Consider the following 24,295-nt stretch of genomic DNA (forward strand, 5'->3'; position numbering starts at 1 on the left):
TATTGAATTTTCAAATAAATAATGGAACAAATTCATCGACTACAGCGCCCGCTATGATCAAAAATGTAATTAAAATCTTATTGGTTCGATTTTTTCCATACAAACTTCAAGCTCGTTTAGGCCCCACTTAGAGTTCACGAATTTCGCTCAAATTTTCACAGTAACTTTTAGGGTTCCAAATGAACAAAATTGGGGTGTGTAACTTCAGAATTTCGGTATTTGATAATTATGGGCTACCCTAACCATCGGTCGTTATAGCGAAGCACGCGCTTTTTTCGGATAGATGAAATTGATAGAGAAACGATGGAGTCAAACTTTTTGGTGAAACCCGACATGTGTGACGAGAAGACGAGATGGTGGCGCAGAAAAAGTGCTCCCATTCTTGAACTTGGCGAAACCAATATAAATTTTCATACGATGGCACACACGTAGCACGGCAAATTGCTGAGATTGTGAATAGTGAAGTTTTTTTTATGAGGTTCTCAATCGATGAGACTGCGCTCTTCATTCTACGAAAGGGTAATGTGATATAAAACTAAATTTTAAATATTACTGTGCTACAAGATCAATCTTACAATAATTTATTTCTATCAAGAACCCCAACATATAGCTATCATTCATTCCCATCGGACGAGTTGTCGCTGTCGGAATAAGCCCCCAAGAGACCTAGTCCACTGACCGCCGAGCCGGCCGAGTTGACAGTGGTGGCAACGGCAGCTGAAGCCACATTAACAGTACTACTACTGCTACTACTAGCTACCGTCATCGTCGTCGTCGCCGTCGTGGTTTTTGCGGACACCGGTTCCGTTTTGCTCGGTTCACCGCCACCGGTGGAAGCAACACTAACCGCAGGGGTCGTCATCGTCGTCGTAGGTTGTTTCTTCTTGACGACCAAATTGCTCAGTGAACTTTTCCGCACACCGATGCTGTAGCTGTTGGTGGTGTCCAACTTTTTCATCTTGCCTCCCCCGATGGCCGGCACTGAACTGACCGCCGTCGCCATGCTGGAAGCTGTTGATTCCCCAATGGTGATGGTGGTGTCGTTGTCGTCGGTGGGCCCTTGATCCGGTTGTTCCTGTTTGATTTCTTCGATGATTTCCTCGGCGGCAACACGTTTCAGCCCGGTGCTGCTACCAGCGCAGGCAGACGACGTCTGGGAGCGGAACTTAATCGTTCTAAATGGAGGGAGGAAGAAAATAGTAGAAATAGGAATGTATAAGTAATGGCAGTGTAAGAGAAGCTTTGCGATGGGTGTAATAATCGGGGGTGGTAGTCAGTGATACATAAATCAACCGACATGGGATTAAGGGTAGTGGCTTAAGAAAGCGACATTGGTAAAATTAATAACACGCGTAACAGAGCGCATCTTACCCTGAGTAATATTTTTTTCCTGCTGACGAGTGAGGAAGCAAAGGATGCCGCAAATCGTGGTCAGTACTTCGCAATGTTTTACTTATGACGACATAACTGAACGTTCGTTCAAAAGATCAAAAATGGAATAAATGATTTACTTGGATTTTCCCCTGTTCATTCTGAATTATTATGAAAAAGAGAACCTAATCTAGTATTCACCGGAAAGGACTTTATCTCACTTTAATAAAAGTCATCTAAATAATATTAATGACATGGGAACATTTCCAGAAACCTGGAGGAATTTTTCAGAATCCCACCCAGTGCTGTCGGCGCTAAAACTGGGGTCATGGTACAAAGCATTGTCGTATGGTTGCTAAATCCATGATTTGCAGAGTGAGAAGAACCGCTAAGGACGTCTATCTTGTGAAGGAATATACCAGTTTGTATGCGCAAATTGTGGGGGCAACCATAAGTCTAACTTTTGAGATTGTGCTTCGCGTATACGAATTGTGGATGCTCGTACAAGGCAGAAGAACGGCAATGTTCTTCGTAGCTGGAATTCCCCAGACAGAAACTACAGCCTTTGTCTTAATGAATATAAGTAAAACTAAAAAACAAAACGTGCAACAAACATCAACATTTCATGAAATGCACACTTAACTATGTCTAAAGTATTCAGCAAATCGATTACGAAGCGTCGTCATAGTGATGTCGAAAAGATGATAAATTTCGTCGTCGTCGTCGAAAAGATGATAAATTTCGTTGAATTTCGTTGCCATATATCTAGTTGGGTCATGCTGTCCGTATAGAGTGTTCCGACTGCCGAGACTGACAAAATTCCGTCTACGCAGATTCCGCTCCGGAGCGTAGATGCTAACATCAGCCAGAAGGGATGGCGAATCGATGTCCCCTTGAAGCAACTTGGCTACAAAAGCGGCTTGCGATACACAACGCATGTTTCCAAAGTATCAATCCCCAATAAACGACAGCGGTCTTCGTAAGGAGGCAGGTTACTGGGATCACGCCAAGGAAGATTTCTAAGGGCGTGGCGCAGGAATTTTCTCTGAACAGATTCAATTCGGGTAATCCAACTGGCGTGGAACGGACACCACACTATCGCAGCAAATTCCAGAATAAAACTAACTAGAGCGCAGTAAAGGGATCTCAGACACAGCGGGTCGCTGAAACCTTCTGTTACCTTCAGAACAAAACCAAGCTGTTTGTTTGCTCTCGAAACGATGTCATTGAAGTGATAGTTGAACGTGAATTCTTCGTCCAACCAAACGCCCAAATCACGGACACGTTGTACTCGTTCAATCGCTGTACCAGATAGCGTGTATTGGAAATAAATAGGGTTCCGCTTTCGGTTAAACGATATAACTTGGCATTTTTCAATGCTCAACGTCATGCAGTTTCGTGAGCACCACGCTTCGAAAGCATTCAACAATCTCTGAAGGTGATGGCAGTCATCTAAGGAGTCGACGATCATATAGACTTTTGTATCATCGGCGTAGAACAGCCTGGTCCCGGGCGGTAAGACTAGAGATGCGTCGTTGATGAATAGTGAGAACAACAAAGGCCCAAGATTGCTGCCTTGTGGCACTCCGGATAAATTCATGAATGAGCTCGATTCATTAGAGCCTATTTTTACGCATAACGATCGGTTGGTGAGATATGATTCAAACCAATCGATGAAGCTATCGGACACGCCACATTTGCGAAGTTTTTGTAGAAGGACTCCGTGGTCAACACGATCAAACGCCGCTTTCAAGTCCAGATACACTGCGTCCACCTGTTTACCAGCATCGATCGCTCGTATGCATTGCGTTGAAAACTCGACGAGGTTAGTAGTGACCGACCTTTTTGGGAAGAAACCATGCCTGAAATAGGAACGACATTTTCCAACTTCGTGGGAATACTTAACTGAACAATTGAATCAAATGATTAATGCAATAATCTTCAACTAAGGTTAAAGCTAGCATGAAATTCACAAATAAAACTGTTATTGGATTACGGTTCTCTCTTTTTACTGAAACGTTTGTTTAATAGGCTGATTACGTTTCTCTGGTGGAACCCAATATATTATTAAACAGTATAAATTACAGAGACGACTCGTAACCTCACTTTTTACCTGTTCTACGACTGCATAAATTTATATTTTCACCAATTTACGAGCTAATGTAAAATATATATGGATATAAACAACTATTTGAACCATTCTCTACTCAGTTGATGCACAATTGTTGTAAAAAAAAATTGTGGGGCAGGTAGATTTGTGGTTAGGGAACCCTCACTGTAAAATTTGAAGGCTCGTTCTTCAAGGCAAAGTAGCTCGTCATTCGTTTTGGCAGCCGTGATGACTTTTCAGCTTGCAGTTTCAAAGTGATAAAACTCAGTCGTGATAGTTTATATTGACTTGAAAAAGTATCACTGTACGCGTTTACATGCTTGAAGTATGCTGATTAGAGTGGTTCAAAAAATCGTTTTTGCTCCACACCGCTCATTCGATTCTAGATCGAATTCTAAGTGTCCTCTCTAAATTTTAGCTCATTTGGATGAAAAATGAGACTGCACAAGCCCTTCAAAGTTTATACGGAAATGACTATGAGAAAACCAATTCATTCTATCGGTCATAGTGTCATAGTGTTTGCGGTCATTTGTGTTTAGATTAGAGCAACGTTGATACTGTGAGATACATTTATCAGACCGTTTTCAAATCGGATGCCTCACTAATTAGTTATTGATTTATATCCAGTCACAGACTCTTCAGCAGTGCTCATTTCACTTTTGAACAGGCAACATTGCTGCACTAGGCAGATAGCACGTACAAATCATGGCTACTCACGAAGCGCCAAAAAAAAAATATCTTGACTACTATGTTTTAGTGCATATAGGGGAATTAGGGGCATAATGGACACGTTAAGCGAATGTTCGTGTTAAGACCATTAAATGGCAATGTTTTTAATTTACCCCCGGCTAGTTTACAAGTTTGATGTTAGTACGACGTGCCACATTCATTCATAGTGATAAAAATCATATCATATGTCAGAAAAGCGAGATAGAAAATTGGGTCGAAAACAAGGCTGGTAAAAAGGTATCGGGGCGAAATGAACACCTGCATGAAATTTAGTTATTCCAATATATTCAATGACTGTCAATCGTTCCGATATGCAAAAGGGCTCTCCCTCAATCATAATAGCTAAAAAGAACCTTTCTGGGATTGTTACTTTGCTCAAAAATTAGATTCTTCCACGGTCTTGCTTATATGCCAATTTGAAACTGAGAAAAATTTGAAGTCAAGTTTTGAAGAACAATTGAAGCAAAAAATAAACTTTTATACCGTCAAACATTTCAAATGCATTGCAGATTTCATGCAGTGAATGAACTTTTGATGAAATATGCGTATTATCAGATATTGAGAGGGTGTCCATTTCGCCCCGTATGTTCATTATGCCCCTAATCCCCCTACCCAATAATTATAGCCAAAGTTTTACAACTCATTCAAAAATCAATAACTAATTACTGGGGCGTCCGATTTAAAAATGGTCTTCGGCTAAGTTGTAGCTGCTTTGTATCTCACAGTATCAATGTAGTTCTTATCCTTAAGAGCACATGGGCAAACACTATGACCAATTTAATGAATTGCTTGTGTTTCCCATAGTAATTCCCATATGTAAGTGTTCGTAGTTCAGTATAGAGTATTTTTGAGGTTTTGTTTGTAAGTGATTCGTAAATTTGTTAAAATACAGTGGAGGTAGTGTCCGTATATGTTGTGCAGTTTTCTCCGTCAGTTAGTCCAATGTTAGGCCATAGTAGAACAGTTCACCGTACTACACCATCATCAGCAATCAACTTCATTAAAGGAAGTTTCCTCCACCTACCACCAGAGGGATAAGCTGAAAATATTGGTAGCCAAAAAGGGCAGATATACGGTAACCAAGATGGACGGTCTAACGGGCACGATGATTTCACGGAGTCAACACGAATGGTCTGGGTCACTGATCAGGACTTAAAGGACAGTGACCCAGGTTTAATAAAATCACTTGTCTTGTGACGCTCATCCAAATACGGTCGTAAACTAGAAGCGTGCACTAGTGACAAAGTGTTAGTTAATTAGAACACGAAAAGACGCAGAGGAGTTGAGTGAAGTGAAATAGGACAGCAGATAATCAGGTTCTTCCTCCAAGGCCGCTCTCAACAAACCTAACACCATATTCTGGATTCGTAGAACCCCGCTGTTTTGGACAGAACTTCGGTTCTGGCTATCCATCAACCCCCCTTTACGTTGGGCAGTTCCGGCGAAGACGTCGTTGACCGAGTACGTCACCATACTCGGAGGCCCGCGGAATGGACGAGGTCCAGAAATGCCGCCATCGTCATCCCAAATGGAAGGAGAAGGAGAGAAGCCGACAATCATCGTAGACGCAGCAATGGAGAAGGTCGTGGTGATGGATGGTGGAAGAAGAGGGGCCCCGAAGAAGTTAGAAGAAAAGGGCAGGTTAGAGTAGATTAAGAAAGTGGGATAGCTGTGAAAGTTAAGACCGGAAAAGTCCGGAATGAATGTAGTTTGTGTCGAAACCATGTGATGTGAGTTTTTATGTGTGACAGTGCGATCATTCCCTGCCTCGCGAAAGACTGTAGAGATTAAGCATGCCGACCCTGAGGTCATGTTTCAGGGAGTCTCAGGAAGGCTCCCTTCTGAGCTAACCAGCAGTTACACATATATACATTAAGGGCTTGTGCAGTCTCAGTTTTCATCCAAATGAGCTCAAACTTTGGGAGGATACTCAGCATTTGATCTAGAATCGAATGAGCGGTGTGGAGCAAAAACGATTTTTTGAACCACTCTAATGCTGATACTTTTTCAGCTATGTCGGTGCAAACCAACTGATTTAAGGCGAAGTAGGCCGTCATTGAAATTTGTACGCGTCGTTAATGATTGTTGCTAATTCATCTCACGATTTCGAGTCAGTTGGTTTTGCACTGACACAGCTGGAAAAGTATCAGCATACTTTATGCATGTTATCGCGTACAGTGATACTTTTTCAAGTCAATATAAACTATCAAGACTGAGATTTATCACTTTGAAATGCAAGCTGAAAAGTCATCATTGTTGCCAAAACGAATGACGGGCTACTTAGCCTTAAGAAAATTCGAAATCGTGAGATGAATAAGCAACAATCATCAATGACGCGTACAAATATCAATGACGGCCTACTTCGCCTTAAATGGTAAGGAGGACATATAGCAGTTATTACTGAAACCTGGATGAATATAGCCTAAAATGTGCAAACTTTTCTGTTTTCAATTGAATTTGTTGAAATTTTCAAAACTTCCCGAAAAATTCTTCTAGTTTGCGGTCCAGAAATATGGAAGATGAACCAAGTGGTTCCGAATTGTCTTGAGGTACCAAAATTGGTCAAATAATCAATTTCATGGATACCTCAAGACCCTGATAAGCTAGAAGGTTGGTGTCTTCGGTAAAGGTGTTCTGCAGATCAAGAGCAGTATGTCAGTGACAAAGGTGACAAACCTGATTGGGAATTCAACCGCTAGGCAGTAACTAATGTCCTTCAACCTTCTATATCCCAAGATACTGATGAGATAGAAGGTTGGTGTCTTCGGCAAAAATGTGTAACAGATTAAGGGTTATCTGGCAGTGTCAATTTGAAATTCTATACCTGTCTAAAGACACTGACTAACTAGAATGTTGGCGACTTGGGCAAAGTTTTTCAGCAGACCAAGGGCGATCAGACAGTGCAACATTCGGTTCAGAATTCACTCGCTAGGTGGCGCTAGTGACAAATTTTCTTCAATCTGGTGTATCTCGAGATCTTGATAAGCTAGAAGGCTGGTTTCTTAGGCAAAGTTGTTCTTGCAGAACAAGGTAATAGCTGCCGGTCTGAAATCTTAATGAGAATTCCAACATCCGCTGGGTGGCTCTAGTAACAATCGACCTTCAATTATCTGGATCAGCTAGAAAGTTGATATATCGGCTAAGTTTTTCAGCAGGACAAGGTTTATCTGGTGGTATTAAATCGGATTGAGAATTCATCCGCTAGAAGTTTATGAATGTATCTGATACTGTATATGTATATGAATGTGTCTGATACTGATCAAATTTATATGAAATGTATCCAAAAGATAATTATGGTAAGATTTTTACTTTTCTATCATCATCATAAATACCAATTTCTTTTTCAAATGCCACGTTAATGTTCAAAGTTGCACAAAAAATAAATCGTTTCATTTTGAGTGGGATTAGACATCCAAGTTCAAATTTCCCGAATGTGAAAACTGTTCTCCATTATCCACAAACGGTAATGAATACTTTTTTGAAAATATTTTTCTATTTCGTGAAATAGTTCTTTAAACGAATTTCGCCGTTTGAAATAATTTCGAATTTTACTTTTAATAATTTTTGTGCATACATGAAACACTACGTACACTAGATTATTCATAGAAGATTAGAATGTACTCACTAGAGTGGTTCAAAAAATCGTTTTTGCTCCACCCCGCTCATTCGATTCTAGATCAAATTCTGAGTGTCGTCCCAAAATTTGAGCTCATTTGGATGAAAACTGAGACTGCACAAGCCCTTCAAAGTTTATATGGGAATTACTATGAGAAAAACAACCAATTCATCCAATCGGTCATAGTGTTTGCCCATGTGCTGTTGGGGATTAGAACTACGTTGAGACTGTGAGATACATTCATCAGCTACAACTTTGCCGAAGACCGTTTTCAAATCAGACGCTTCAGTAATTAGTTAGTTGTTTATATCCAATCACAAATTCTTCAGCAGTGCGCATTTAACTTCTGAACAGGCAACATTGCTGCATCTGGCGCGAAAGATAGCACGCACAAATCATGGCTACTATGTTTTACTGCATATAACCAGTGATGCCTGCAGAACAGCCCAAAAATTATAGCCAAAGTTTAACACCTCATTCAAAAATCAATAACTAATTACTGAGACGTCCGATTTGGATACGGTCTTCGGCAAAGTTGTAGCTGATGAATGTATCTCACAGTATCAATGTAATTCTAATCCCCAAGAGCACATGGGTAAACACTATAACCGATTGAATGAATTGATTGTTTTTCTCATAGTAATTCCCATATAAACTTTAAAGGGCTTGTGCAGTCTCAGTTTTCATCCAAATGAGCTCAAATTTTGGGAGGACACTCAGAATTTGATCTAGAATCGAATGAGCGGTGTGGAGCAAAAACGTTTTTTTGAACCACTCTAGTACTCACTTTCCACGCAATTTCAGTAAATAAATGTTGTCGATATCTTGTAAAAAAAACTTCGACTCATAGATGTGAGATATAGAATCCACTGCGATGAATTGACAATATGATGGATCACAGCAAACGGTTGTATACGTTTGTCTGTGGTACACACTGTCATTGTGTGAATGTTGGTATCCCTGAATGAAGCGCTACCAGGTCCGTATGCTTCGTGTGGAGGGTGATTCCTCTCCATCGATAATCTAAACTCCACAATAGAGGTTTTCTAAAACTCATAGCTTCAACTAATTTTCGACAATGTTCTTTATAAATGGCATTATATTTGATTACTCAGGGATTTACTTCTACTCGGTTCGCCTTAACTTTTCATATAAGCGTTGAAGCTGAGCATTGAAACCGTAGTCTAGAAAAGAACGATAAAATTTTTGCTTACAAAATTTAGATCAATTGGATTATTATAAGAAACATGTTTATCATCTGAAAAAATATTTTTAAAACATTGACATTATAGCATATGAGAATGTTGTGATATAAATTTCCTTAGAAAAATACAGTAACGCCAAAAACCAAACAAAACAACTAACTTCATTCATATCAGGAAGATTTTAACCACGGACAAACAGACTTAACAGTTAGAACAATAATCAATTTCTGCTGTTACGTCTGTTTGTCTGTATTTTAACCATCTGAAATTGCTGTTAGGGATGGTACACAAATTATGTCACGCTAAACTTCCACTTTTTCGAACCCCCCCCCCCTTTGTCACACTTTTTGTATGAGTTCTCCGAAAATTTTGTAAGGCTTGTCACGCTTGGCTCAACCGCCTCCCCCCTTGGAGCGTGACGTAATTTGTGCATGACCCCTTATAGGGTTTTGAAGTTTTGAAATTTACATGTACATGAAAAAACACGTGTCAAATGTACAAATTGAATTTCTGTATAATCAGTATATATGTATTTTTTCAAAAAATCTATAATCAGTGTTTACAGATTCTTGGCCACAAAATATTCGAAAAAACCTGTAAAATACAGATAAAGCTGTATATGTGGCAGCCTTGCCCCCGACTCCCTATTAGCTAGACGGGCGCTTCAACCTACGAGCTGCGGAGCCCCACGCACTGAATTTCCTGACCGGTAAGTGATCGATAGGTAGCGTGGTCACGAAGCCGACATCTAAAAATAACAATCGAGTTCAGGTCGCCTCCGAGCGTCGGGATCTCCGCAGCTAGTAGGTTGAAGCGCCCATCTAGCGAATAGGGAGTCGTGAGTTCGCTCCCCCACCAGAGCACGTGGTTTCTTTTCGCAGTTTCAATTTCAATTCGTACATTTGCCACGTGTTTCGCCATGTACATGTAAACTTCAAACTTTATAACAGCAAAATTCGTTAGGCTGGAATTTCCTAGAACTTGACAAATAATTAACTGTGCATCTAAAATTATTTGTCACAAAACTATTTTTTTAGCTTTTTAGTTTCTTGAATAAGAGAAGTTTACTGAATATGTCACTAGAGTCATGAACGGTATCTTATTACCCAGTTGCAAATTTTTCGTCTTTCAAATATTTGTAAGCCGTAACCTTTTTTGTTTCTTTCAATTGTGAGAATACTGGGAAATTACCTTTAATGTCATTTTGTCGGCTTACATAGCAAGCCAAAGATGATTACTTAACGCTGATTCGCTCCAGTTCAATTCAGTGATGTCTTGAAAAAGTTTAATTATTGGCAGATTTTGCCAGCTTCCAGGCAATATCCTCCAAAAATTTCTCAGAACTTTGTTGATTATTGGAAGTAGTGAACAAAGCAAGTTTTTAACAGCTTTAAAAAAGCATTCACGGAAGTCTTTCATTAAAAGTAAAATTTTCGATTGATTATTGTCGCAGTGATCTTTGGTAGATTTCTGCGAAGGTTCCTCACGGATATCTGACAAAGCTTTCGAAGATTTCCTAGCGAAACTTTTGACAAATTCTCCCCACAGCAGAATATAGCAGTGCATAGAAGCCCATTAGCAAGTCTCTTAAAATATTCAATGCAGAGCATCCAGAGCTGACGTTTTCTGATTAAATCTTCTATTGGGTCCTAAAATTTTTAATAAAAGCTTGTTTTTTATTAAATAACACGGTAGGGCGTGTCCTTGTTACTTTTTCGGCAAATTTTCCCGCGCAAATAACAGCTATACCGTATTTAAACTTTAATTATAAAAAGGGGGTTCAAATTTGTACCTTGACACTTTTGATCATGTTTGACGTTCACTTAGTCGACAAAAACGCCACAAGGGCTCAGGTTTTTAACACTGGGGTTGTTCCTATCTGACATTTTAGAAGGGACAAGGAAAACAAAATACATCCGATATTTAAGCATAAACCAAGGGGTGTGACAAAATCTCATAAATCAGGATAAACAATTTTTGACCAACGAAATGCATTTGTAAATATGTGTTTATTTAAATTTAAGCGTTTGGTACTAATGTTGGGACAAGGCCTTGGTACTCTATTGACTCCTGGGAATATTTTTGTTGAGAAGCTAGTGGGATTTGGAATCTTGAAGAATGTTTATTATTCTTTGCACTTTTGTTTCACGTCGGCAGGATATTTTGAAAGCTACTGAGCTCATATTTTGGCTTTAATGCGTTGTTTTGAAGAAACGTTTTAATTGCAAAGTTTCGGCCGTGAAAAAATCACCATCTTAAAGTGAACTGTTGTTGTCCCAGATTTTTCTTTAATCTGTTCAAAAATCGGATATACATGCGATTTACTGCAGAGTTTCAGACCTGCGGATGGAGAAAAATCCACAATGTTAAAATGAAATATGAAGGGACCTACTTGCCCTGCATTATTTTTTGTTGGATATTGGCAACATTGTTTATGGAGGTTCCTTGTCATACTTTAGAAAAGAATCTAGTACAGTCGACTCTCCAGATCTCGATGTTCTACATCTCGATATCTCTCCCTATGTCGATGATTTCATAAGTCCCTTCAGTCTGCATACGATTTCACTCTCCATATCTCGATATCCTCCTTATCTCGATATCTCCATATCTCGATGTGTGTCTGTTCATTTTTCGTTCTCAATTTTCTCTCCGTAAGTCGATATGACCAATATCGAAGGTTACTAGACCAAAGTTTTGGGATTCGAAACAAATTAGGAGTGCGAGATGACGTTTGTTTGTGTATTACTTTCTTGGCAACGGAGTGTTTTTCAATCTAGTATTCATCAAAAATTTGTTCTTTTTCTCGATCTCTCCCTATCTCGATGGTCCCTTCGATATCGAGATGTGGAAAGGCGACTGTAGTCAGAAATCTACATTCCTGGTTCAATTATTAGTAAACTCCTCCAAAGAATCATAGCAGGATTTTTGCATTTGGTTGATTGCATATCAAGAACATTCACCTTTAAGGGTCCGCGAGACGTTTATATAGCTTCAAAGGAGGTCGCGGTACCGAAAAGGTTGAGAATCACTGAATTCTAGTATTCCAAGACGATCCGGAATAACTCCGGAAGTACTTGGATCATATTCCCTAATTTTCCGAACCACAAACGAGAAGTTTTTCTGGAATATATGAAAATTTCAACAAAATTCACCAAGAAACAAAAAAGTTATGCACATTTTAGTGTGTTTTTCAGCATGTGAGAAATGATTCGTCTTAAAGACCTAAGGAGAAGGTAATAATTTAAACGTACTCGTGATCCTACTGTGAATATTTTATGGCGGTGTGTACAAAAAAAAATAAAAGACGTTTTACTGAATTGAGGAAATAAAACTTTTAAAAATAAAATTTCATTTGGACTTTGGCTCTAAGCCTTTTAGGAAATTAACTAAAATATTGAAGAAGCTGATGTCGACGTTGAAAGAGGAAAACAAAATATTATTAAATAATTCCAAATCTCGCATAACTTATGACCTCACGCTAAAAGCCATTGGAAACCGAATGTGTAGCTCGTTGTTTTCAAGCAAATGAAATGACAAAGATAAAAACTATAACCACTGTGATCTAGAGGAGGATCTTCTATGTAGAATTGCTAAAAATCTTGAAAATTTATTGGTTTGCTCAGTAACAAAAAGCTACACACTTGGTGTTGATACTGGCAGCACTTCTGGTCACATGTCAATGACGACAGGAGTCAACCGTTCAACGGTCTGTCAAACCGATGGCATGACAAAGAGACAATGCAATGATCTGCTATGTCATTCTTATCATTGATAGCTAGAGAGCAAACCAGATAGCAAGTAATTTGTAAAAGGTGATTTCTAAAACTTTGATTATTTGTTTATTCTAAACTACAACTAAATTTGAACTTACAGTTATTCTCAAGCTGTTTCTAAACAGTAAATTTGTTCCCTGTTATAAAAGTTCATGCACACACAAATTGTAAGTTGTTATATCTAATTTGTTAAAACTTAACCTAACTTATAGTAAATCTACAGATTACACGTGTGAGAATTCGTTAGTACGGTTGAATTGTGTCAAAATACCCTCTTATACCGATTTTTGTAAGTACCATGCAACAATTGAATTAACTTAAAACTAATGATAAATAAACTTACAGCTAAAGCTACATTTACAACATAAAACACAGTCGTTGTAAATTGCTCAAAGAGATCGAACAGGGGTTCACAATCTACACCGATAAATCACAACGGGAACAAACTTTAGAAAAATCGACAGCAGTTTCGATCATCGCGTCGATATGGAATCTATTCCACATAAATCCCTTCCGGACATGCACAGAGACCTAACACGGCATCCCGCACACACGCTCGACGAAAATCGTACAGATTGCGTACAGTGCGACCGTCGAAACGGTGAGGATGCAATGGTGCAGTGCGACGCTTGTCAGATGTGGTGGCACTTCTCGTGTGCCGGCGTGACAGACTCGATCAAGGACCGATCGTGGTCATGCCCAAAATGTCATGCGAACGATCTGTGCAGTAGCGTGTCCGTTTCCCGACATTCCCGAGCCTCCAACAGTTCGGTGAAATCCGAGAGGGTAAATCTACAGCTGGAGAAGCTCGCAGAGCTTCACGCAATGAAGGAGAAGTTCATCGAGGAGAAATATAAGTTGCTCGAAAGTCAACTTGAATCGGAACGAGACCACGAAAGCGTTCGGAGCAAACGAAGCCGAGTAAGCAAGCAAACCAGCCTCGCGAAGGTAGAGATGTGGGTGAACGAATGTGCAGAGCAGAAAGACGACAACGTGCCAGTGATATCGGATGCAGGTTGTTTACTGCCGCCAGCCCCTTCGAACCAGACGAAGCAGAATGCTGCTACTGGAAGTTGTATTCCGACCCAAGTCAAGTTGCCAGATAAGGAGAATCAGCAAAGTCCCCTCAAACATCCTTCGATGCCGAACCATCGCTCGACTTCAGCAGTCAATCCAACGATGGACGATTCCAAAACGGATCCGAACCCTGACAAAGATGCAACAAGACATGCCGTCTTCAGCAAAAATACAGGGAATGTGCCCTTGGCCCAATCTACTCCAGCGAAAGACCCTTTCTTTGAGCAACAAGCTGTCGTAACAGCATCTTCCATGTACCCGAGAGCGGAAAAGGTGGCCAATTTGGCGATCGCGCCGTCGGGCATGCCGGTGCATACGTACAACTCGGTACAATCCGCTCCGGAACCAGCAACATATTCGTTTTCCTCATCGGTACCTGCGGCTAGATTGATGCCACCTGCAACCGCCATTCCCCAGTTGGCACCCATTCCAGAATATTCATCAAAACTGCAGTCGTCGGTAGCACAAACAGTGCCAAGGATTCCAGGTCCATCCGTTCAACAACATCAACATGAAAGTTTAGCGTCATCTCACTTCAGCACGTCCGTATCACCTCCGATGCTTCACGCTACAGCAATGCCGCCGCCTGTTTCTGCACCATACCGTCCACCATCATATCCTGTATTTCCACCGGGATACCAGGCAGAACCTGCATCCGTTCTAGCGCCCGCTCATGGGCCTGTGTTGGCCGCCCCGCCGGTGAGCTCGTTTTCATCTACGTCTGCGATGTCGCTCCTGCCTCCGTCCGCGCCCGTGGTGCCTAATGCAGTTCCTCTTAGAGAAGTATCACTCCCTCAGCCACCAGGTAAGCCAGATAATTGTCCTCTGCCAGTAAATATGCCATCGACCAGTAATGACGACAACCTTCAACACTTAATAAGGCAATTTGGTAGTATCGCTTTATCGCCCTCGCAATCACCATTGCTCAATGCAAATTTAGCCACCTTTGCCCCCTCTCCCTCGCAGTTAGCTGCCAGGCAAGTCATGCCGCGCGACTTACCCCCCTTTTCCGGCAACCCAGCCGACTGGCCGGTATTCATAAGCAGTTTTATGAACACTACACTTGCTTGTGGGTACTCCAGTGCCGAAAACCTTTGCCGCCTTCAACGAAGTTTGAAAGGCGCAGCATACGAGGCCGTTCAAAGCCGATTACTCTTACCGGAGTCAGTGCCCCACATCATGGAAACTCTCCACTTGCTGTATGGTCGCCCAGAGCTGCTGATTGCAGCCCTCTTAGACAAGGTGCGCTCAGCACCACCACCAAAATTGGAAAAATTTCAAAGTATAATCGACTTTGGTATGTCTATTCAAAGTCTCTGCGATCACCTTGAGGTCGCTGGACAAACCGCACATCTCTCAAACCCTTCCCTTCTCGCGGAACTTGTCACCAAACTCCCACCGCATCTTCAAATGGAATGGGGATCATATCTTCAGGGATTCTCCGAGGTGAATCTCAAAACGTTTGGCCTCTTCATGTCCAGTGTAGTTAAAGCAGTGAGTAAAGTGACAGTGTATGCTAGCAGCAGCGGAAGAAATAGTGTGCACCCGAAGTCAAGAGGAAATGTGAATTCGCATCTCAGTGATACTAACGATAGTGCGGAAGCCAAGCCAGCTACTGTTCGAGAGGAAGTGAAGGAGTGTCCCGCTTGCAAAAACGTTGGTCATCGTATCCAGGATTGCCGAAATTTTCAATCTCTTTCTGTGGATGGCCGTTGGAAGTGTGTCCAGTTGAACAAGCTTTGCCGAAATTGTTTGAACTCGCACGGCCGAAGAAGCTGCAGGAAAACCAGCAATTGTGGAACAAACGGCTGCGAATACCGCCACCATCCAATGCTTCATTCGACGCGGAGTACCACGGTTTCGCAGGCGCAGCCACCAGCGAATAACGCAGAAAACTTTACGCATCGCCAGCCTAAACAGTCGCTGCTCTTCCGAATAGTACCAGTGACCCTGCATGGTCCCAGAGGAACAGTTGACACTTTCGCGTTTCTCGACGACGGATCATCTTTAACACTCATCGAGGATAGCCTGGTTAAAGAACTAGGTGCCGAAGGTGTAACGATGCCTCTGTGTTTGTTGTGGACGGCTAATGTGACACGCACAGAAAAAGGATCGAAGCAAATGTCGCTGGTCATCTCATCGACTGAAGGTAGACAGTACAAGTTAGATGAAGTACAGACAGTTAAGGAGTTGTCGCTGCCCATTCAATCGCTTTCGTACGAGCATCTTTCTGCGCAGTTTGCGCACCTTAAAGGACTTCCAGTGAAGAGCTACACTAAGGCGATTCCGAAGCTATTAATTGGAATCAACAACTTGGATTTGATGGTTCCGTTGAGAGTACGAGAAGGACTTCGGCGCGAGCCTATCGCTGCTAAAACCAGATTAGGCTGGTGTATTTATGGTGGTGCATCAAACGATGGTAAAACGCTATCAGTAAACTACCATGCCTGCGGCTGTTCTTCTGATCAAAATCTCCACAATCTAGTCAAGGACTTCTTTGCGAGCGAGGATGCTGGCGTGCAACCCGCAAGTGCTCTCTTGTCGGAGTTCGATAAGCGTGCTCTACGGATATTAGCGGATACAACGGTTCGAATCGGTAGCCGCTTTGAAACAGGTCTGCTCTGGAAATTTGACCATGTTGAGCTACCTGATAGCTATGGAATGGCTTTTCGACGGCTCCAGTGTCTCGAAAAACGTATGAGTCGTAATCCTGAACTCAAACATACTCTGCAGCAACAACTGGAGGACTACCAGATAAAAGGTTACGCGCATCGTGCCACAGAGGACGAGTTGGCCAACGCCGACTTGCGACGCATTTGGTACCTACCGTTGGGAGTAATTACGAATCCCCGGAAGCCAGGCAAGGTTCGCATGATCTGGGATGCTAGGGCGGCCGTGAACGGAATCTCCCTCAACGATGTACTGCTGAAAGGTCCAGATCAGCTGACTTCCCTTCCTGGAGTGCTGGTACGATTCCGGCAGTTCAAAGTGGGCGTCTCCTCTGATATAAAGGAGATGTTCCACCAAATTCTAATTCGCAAAGAAGATCGCCATTCCCAGCGGTTTCTTTGGCGTAACGATCCTTCCAAAACACCTGATGTGTACCTTATGGATATTGCTACGTTCGGCTCTACATGCTCCCCGGCGTCTGCTCAATATATCAAGAACAGAAACGCCAAGGAGTTCCAAGGGCTATACCCTCGAGCAGTTGAAGGCTTCGTGGACAACCATTACGTGGACGACTCCCTAGAGAGCTACGAGTCCGCAGAAGAGGCGATCAAGGTGTCACAGGAAATGCGTTTCATTCACAAAGAAGGCGGATTTGAGCTAAGAAACTGGCTATCGAATAGCAGAGATGTCCTGGACGCTTTAGGAGAAGGAAAACCCGGAGAAGATAAGAGATTCGCAGCGGATAAACAAAACGATTACGAGCGGGTACTCGGACTCTTTTGGTTGACGCAAGAAGACGCCTTCAGTTTCTCAACTGTGATGAAGCAGGAAATCAGTGATCTGATCAGGGCTGACGAATATCCTACCAAAAGGCAGATGCTGAAATGTTTAATGTCGCTGTTCGACCCGCTGGGCCTATTGAGCCTGTTTGTAGTGCACGGGAAGATTCTTCTACAAGAAGTCTGGAGAGAAGGCATACAGTGGGATGAAAAGGTGAACGAAGAATTGTATCAAAGGTGGAAGAATTGGATAAGGCTATTCGAAGAGGTTCGCAGCCTCAAAATTCCTCGGTGTTACTTCTCATGTGCCACCAAACAGCGATACCAAGATCTCCAACTCCACATATTTGTAGATGCCAGCGAATCTGCGTATTGTGCGATTGGGTATTTTCGTACGTCGAACGCTGATGGAATCACCGAATGCGCGCTCGTCGCAGCGAAAACTAAGGTTGCCCCTCTGAAAACGTTATCAATCCCCCGCCTGGAACTGCTGGCCGCAGTACTAGGCGCTCGTCTGTCGCAGTTTATTGAAGAAAATCATACCGTACGCATTACAAGAAAAGTGTTTTGGAGCGATTCCGCAACCGTCCTCTGCTGGCTGCGGGCTGATCATCGACGGTATAAGCAATTCGTCGCATGTAGAGTGGGAGAATTGCTGACGATCACCGATGTGGAAAATTGGCGTTGGGTTCCCACCAAGCATAACCCTGCTGACATCGCTACAAAATGGGGCCACGGGCCTGATCTAACTGCGAACTCCATTTGGTTCAAAGGTCCTGCGTTTCTTGGATCGTCGGAATCGGCATGGCCGGAACAGAAAATGAACAAGCCATCAACAGAAGAAGAGCTACGGCCCTGTTACACTCACAAGGCAGCACGTATTCCAGAACGTCTCGTAGAACTTGAGCGCTTTTCCCGATTAACTAAAGCAATCCGGGCTACCGCTTACGTTTACCGTTTCGTGGAAAACCTAAAGCGGAAGATCGCACGATGTGAAAGATTCGTTGGTCCACTATCATCGGAAGAACTCCAAAGTGCCAAAAACCTGCTTATTCGAGAGACACAGTGGCAGTGCTTCCCAGATGAGATGACGGTCCTGAAGCACAATCAATCGAAGTCGATGACGGAACAAATACCCTTAGATAAAAGCAGTGCTCTTCATCAATTATGTCCAATGCTAGATGAGCAAGCCATTATTCGCGTCGATGGTAGAATTGGAGCGGCTCCAAACGTTGACAAGGAAACGAAGTTCCCTGTGATCCTCCCAAGAAAACACAAATTTACGATGCTGTTGCTGGACAACTACCATCGTAGATTCCTGCACGGAAACACTGAAACTGTGGTGAACGAGGTGCGGCAGTCATACTACATCCCACGGCTCAGGATGGCGGTCAATAGCGCAGCCAAGGCGTGTCAATGGTGTCGTATCTATAAGAGCTTACCGAAAATTCCCCGCATGGCACCTTTACCATTAGCACGAATGGCGTCCTTTGTAAGACCGTTCACCTATACCGGCTTAGATTTCTTTGGTCCGCTAATGGTAAAGATAGGGAGGAGTAGCGCAAAACGCTGGATAGCCGTTTTTACGTGCTTAACAATACGAGCGGTGCACGTAGAAGTTGCTCATAGCCTGACTACTGATTCGTGTGTCAAATGCATTCGCCGCTTCATCTGCCGCAGAGGAGCACCAGCCGAAATCTATTCGGATAACGGCACTAATTTTGTGGGAGCCGCTAGATTGCTGAAGGAGCAAGAGGAGCAGTTGGCCGTTACCTTTACAGGAACGGCAACCAAATGGGTGTTTAACCCACCTGGCACTCCGCACATGGGCGGAGCATGGGAGCGGATGGTGCGCTCCATCAAAGCTGCTGTAGAGACTGCGTACAACAATAACCGCAAGTTGGACGACGAGGCGTTGGAAACATTTATGGTGGAAGCTGAAGCAATTGTGAACTGCCGTCCATTAACGTATCTGCCACTGACGTCGGAGGAAAGTGAGGCACTTACTCCGAATCACTTTTTGCTGGGCAATTCAAGTGGCGTCCGTCAGCCTGCAGTAGAAGCAACCAGTTCGTCGGATGCCCTCCGTTCATCGTGGCACCAAGTTCAACAACAGCTGGACGTATTTTGGAGAAGGTGGATAAGAGAATATCTGCCCACGTTGACGAAACGGCCTAAGTGGTGTGGTGAAGCACGAGCCATAGCTGACGGACAGTTGGTGCTGGTAATTGGCGAAGGAAACAGAAACGAGTGGACTAGAGGCCGCGTAGTTCAAGTGATACAAGGGGCGGATGGGAGAATTCGGCAAGCTATTGTTCAAACTGCGAGGGGGCTTGTGCGTAGACCTGTGGCTAGGTTGGCAGTACTAGAGGTTGACGAAGATAGTAAAACTGGACCTGGTGGCCAGTGTTACGGGGGAGAGGATGTTGATACTGGCAGCACTTCTGGTCACATGTCAATGACGACAGGAGTCAACCGTTCAACGGTCTGTCAAACCGATGGCATGACAAAGAGACAATGCAATGATCTGCTATGTCATTCTTATCATTGATAGCTAGAGAGCAAACCAGATAGCAAGTAATTTGTAAAAGGTGATTTCTAAAACTTTGATTATTTGTTTATTCTAAACTACAACTAAATTTGAACTTACAGTTATTCTCAAGCTGTTTCTAAACAGTAAATTTGTTCCCTGTTATAAAAGTTCATGCACACACAAATTGTAAGTTGTTATATCTAATTTGTTAAAACTTAACCTAACTTATAGTAAATCTACAGATTACACGTGTGAGAATTCGTTAGTACGGTTGAATTGTGTCAAAATACCCTCTTATACCGATTTTTGTAAGTACCATGCAACAATTGAATTAACTTAAAACTAATGATAAATAAACTTACAGCTAAAGCTACATTTACAACATAAAACACGGTCGTTGTAAATTGCTCAAAGAGATCGAACAGGGGTTCACAATCTACACCGATAAATCACAACGGGAACACTTGGTTACCAGTGGCTTCTATGGCGAGATCATAAATTATGCGAGAAATAAGCTCGAAAATGAGCAATGCAGTTTAAAAGTGCGCAGATTTTAATTTATGTCTTACTAGTTCAATTGAGAAACAAGTTGCTCAAAATGTCTCAACCAAGTAAACGTTTTCGAAAAACAAAAAACGAAAAAATATGATGAAGTCTTATGCATCTCCATTATGAAACTTCCAGAAAGAAACTTATCAACAAATCTGAAGCCAATTCAACTGGTCTTCCTCTTCTAGACATAGAAAACCCATACGACGGTGTTTGGTATGAAGGTTTGATTGTAAAATTAACAACATACATTATTTAAATAATTCAAGGCAATTTGTCAAATCGTACATAGCTTAATAATCAGAACTCGCAAGCCTGACAAATTTCCTATCAGAGCAGGTGTTCTTCAAAAAATTAAGTTATGAATTACATAGAATACCCAATGTTGAAATATTGGAGAAAATGTAGAATAAAATGGGACAAATTTCACTGCAAGATTGCCATGATAAATGTTTTATATATTTAGCTTAAGAAATATTAAAAGCCTGAGGTTGAAACCGATTTACTTTCTTTAGTTCGTCGAATTCTGAACTGCTACTGCTATTTAATTTAAAATATAATGTGTTATTGATAAAATTTATTCACATTAACAATCTCAATTTAGTTTTACCAAATTAGGATGATAGTGTTAACTAACAAAGAACACCTAGATTTGCCAAAGGAATTTAATGTTAATTAATACTAATAAACAAATAACAAAAGAACACGGTAAGACTGACAATTGGCGAGCCCACCCTACCCGGTGGAATGACCCGTCTGGAGATAAACTGCAAAACTGATGAATGGGACTGGAGGTCCACCAGTTTTTGTGCAGCAGCGGTTCGCTGTCGTCCCGTACAAGTAACGGGTTTTTTGTTACGTTTTCGCAGCTACACAAATAGTTCCACGTGACATGACAGAGTTGCATTCATTTAATTTAGTTTGTCTAGCGGAATGATAATTTTAACTGTAAATTGCGAAATTACTGCAACTTTCTCACAGCTGTTGCAAGAGCTACCAGGAAACAACAACGAGGAGAATGTGAGACCATGGTACGTTATTATTCCAAGACGATTGCATAATGAAACTTCAGATCGAAGGAAAGAGTAAAGCAAATTGCTAGGGCGAACATGCTTGGCATCACAAACAGGAATTCTAATGAGCTCAGTCAGTACCCATGTCCACACTTGAATGCATTACTTTCATTTAATCGACATGGATTGGATGAGGGCCAGCTAGGAGGGTAGGGATGGGGGTTTACTTCCGGTTGATTGGAAATGGCAACAGCAGGCATCATTTACTTTGAGATATTCCGGATGATTGAAGTCGGTATTCCGGGATGTTTGTCAGCTTGATTTTATTTGCTCCGTCTTCCGAAAGAAGGATTTATCCACTACTTTAAAATAGCGAGGAAAGTCAAGGATGCAGACGTGAAGGCATGTCTTCAATTATAAGACATGATTCTGCTCGATAGCATGTCAGACAAAATTCAATTAAGAATTCCTGGCACAATAATTGCAATTAATTATTATAAAACCAATAAGGGTAATTACAGAATAGTTTACTTTCCAGTTCAAAAAAATATATTATCCGCTAAAATTCCAGAAAAAATCTTATTATTGATTATTAACTCTCTTTTACCCAACCACGCCTTCAGACGGGGTACTTTTTGGAACTTAGTGTATTTTTTCGTAACTCGAAAATTAAATTGATTGTATTTTTGACTTAAACCTTAGACTATACACACAAACATACATACAGTTTTTTTTATTAAACAAAATAAAGGAAGAATTAAGAACTTTTTACATTGTTTAGATTTTGTTGTGTGTTTTGCCTACAAAAACCACACCATGAAGGCACAAAAATAAGATTTGTCATGTTTTTAGCCAAAAAGCTATTAGATGACGTGAAAAAGCCATGGGATAATTTTTCGATTCTATAAGAATTTGTGTTCTTAGCTGTGTGGCTACACGGTAAAAAATAGACACCATGCTATCAATAGTTCTGCACTTGGATTTGCACTACTGTTGAATCTTGACAAAATAAAGAAATTTTTGTATATTATGAATTTAATTTTAATTTAAATAGTTTAAAATAAAATATTGATTTGTGGTGTCAATGATATGAGAATTTCATTTTAGATCGTGAATTATTTAGTTAATTATTGTAAAAATAGTTTAGGTAACAGCACTTGAATTCAACGTTGCATGTTTTGATTTGAAATAAAAAAAAAAGTTAAAATAAACATTTCCGCCTGACCCAGATTTGAACCACCAACCTTCGGAGTGCAAGTCTAGTGTCTTACCTCGACACTAACTCGCATCTGTTGAAATGGATTGAATTGATCTCAATCACTTTCTACAACGAGCTGTCAATGATTGCTCTCATACAAAAGACATGATGTTCAAAATCAACGACTTTTCACTTCAGAGTCTAGTTCTAGAGACAGTAGAGCAAATCCAAAGTTGAAACTTCAAATCATGGTGATTGGTGTTTTGAATTGAGTCAAGTGATCAATCTATTCAATCGAACGTGCTGATTTTTTACCGTGTATTGATACACCGACCATACCTTTTTAAGGTGAAACATCTTGGAATACAAAGATGTCCGTCACAATGGCCGACTTGTGCCTCTACTCACGATTTCAAGTGCACTAAACTGGAGAAATAGTTTCCTAACATTTCTGATTTTAAGCTTTCTGCTAGTGCACAAAGCCAGATTAAAAAGTGTACTGTTGTTGGATGGTTTTTTCGCGAGATTTGTGCCTTTAAAGTTTAAATACAATCTTAGAAATTGATTCTAAACTGTTTCACCTTAAAAACTCTGTGCGTTACCATGATCATTGAATCGATCTTAAGAAGAAGTTTCTTACCGTGTTGGTTCGAATATTTATTTTTCATGCAAGTATGTACGCAGCCATGTAACACACCGTTTCATTTTTTGAGAACCATTCATCAATCATCCCACAAAGTGAAAGCAACATAATTCGAGCAGTTTACATCGCGTGTTATTCTGCTTTACCGACACTTGCTATTTTTAGACATTGAAGCACAGCATAAAAAAATATCAAAATCATTTGCCCCACTTACTTGATGTATTCCTCGTCCAATCGCTCCAGCCGTTCCTCACGCTCCCGAATCGACTCCGTCGGATCGTACTGCTGCAGCATCCGGTCATAATCCACATCCTGCTGCCTCCGATTCAAATCCCGCAGCTCCTCCAGCGATTCCAGCAGCTCAATTTCATTCCTCGACTGCTGCGTACGGTTCTCCAGCAACTTCATCGGATTGGTGGCCTCCTCTTCCCTTGCTTCCTCCTCCTCACGACGGGCTTGCTCTTCGGCCAGTTTCAGTGCCATAAAGTTCCTCGTCGCACCGGCTTCAATTTCGTAATCCGTATTGCGAGGATCCGTTTTGAAGGATATTTCCTGCAGGCACCGGGTGCACTTGATGTAGAACCGATAGATCCGGATCCCGAGATAGTCCTCGTTCTCCACATCTTCCTTCCGGGCGTTGAACTTTTTGCCCTTGTAAATGTACTCTCCGCACGTTACGCAGCGCATGTTAAAAGGGGCCATCAGCCGGACCGTGTACTGACGGTTTTTCGGGAGCTTGACCCGGGGGATTTTCGACGGATCGAAATCCGGTGGATAGTATTTCTAGAGGGGAAAATCGAAAGCGATGTTGAGATCGGAGTCGGATATTTTTACAGGTCAAAGCAAGAATACTTACATTTAAAACTTTACGCTCGGACATTGTATGGTATTAAAACAGCAACTACAGCTAATTGATTACGATATATCTCTCTAAATTAAAGAATAAATAACTAAACGATTGGAATTTGATTGGAGCGATTCACGATTTGCCAACGGAGGCCACCAAAACGTAAATAAACACTGTTTGAC

General features: G+C 41.6%; 1 protein-coding gene across 1 annotated transcript; it reads right to left on the reverse strand.

Moving 5' to 3' along the window:
• Positions 1 to 553: 553 nt before the first annotated feature.
• LOC5569734 (pre-mRNA-splicing factor cwf16) lies at positions 554 to 24,295 on the reverse strand. Its single transcript, XM_001652908.2, has 3 exons — positions 24,123 to 24,295; positions 23,481 to 24,049; positions 554 to 1,175 (listed from the first exon to the last, which is right to left on the reverse strand). The coding sequence occupies exons 1-3, from the start codon at positions 24,144 to 24,146 to the stop codon at positions 614 to 616; spliced, it is 1,155 nt and encodes a 384-aa protein (XP_001652958.1). The 5' UTR covers positions 24,147 to 24,295; the 3' UTR covers positions 554 to 613.

The sequence above is a fragment of the Aedes aegypti genome, chromosome 3, assembly GCF_002204515.2.
Source record: "Aedes aegypti strain LVP_AGWG chromosome 3, AaegL5.0 Primary Assembly, whole genome shotgun sequence".
NCBI lineage: Eukaryota > Metazoa > Arthropoda > Insecta > Diptera > Culicidae > Aedes > Aedes aegypti.

Coding starts and splice junctions, on each gene's coding strand:
- LOC5569734 (XM_001652908.2), bottom strand. CDS start 24,146: ATGTCCGAGCGTAAAGTTTTAAAT. Junction 24,050..24,122: donor CCGAGCGTAAAGTTTTAAAT/GTAAGTATTCTT, acceptor TTTCCCCTCTAG/AAATACTATCCACCGGATTT. Junction 1,176..23,480: donor TTGGACGAGGAATACATCAA/GTAAGTGGGGCA, acceptor CCCTCCATTTAG/AACGATTAAGTTCCGCTCCC.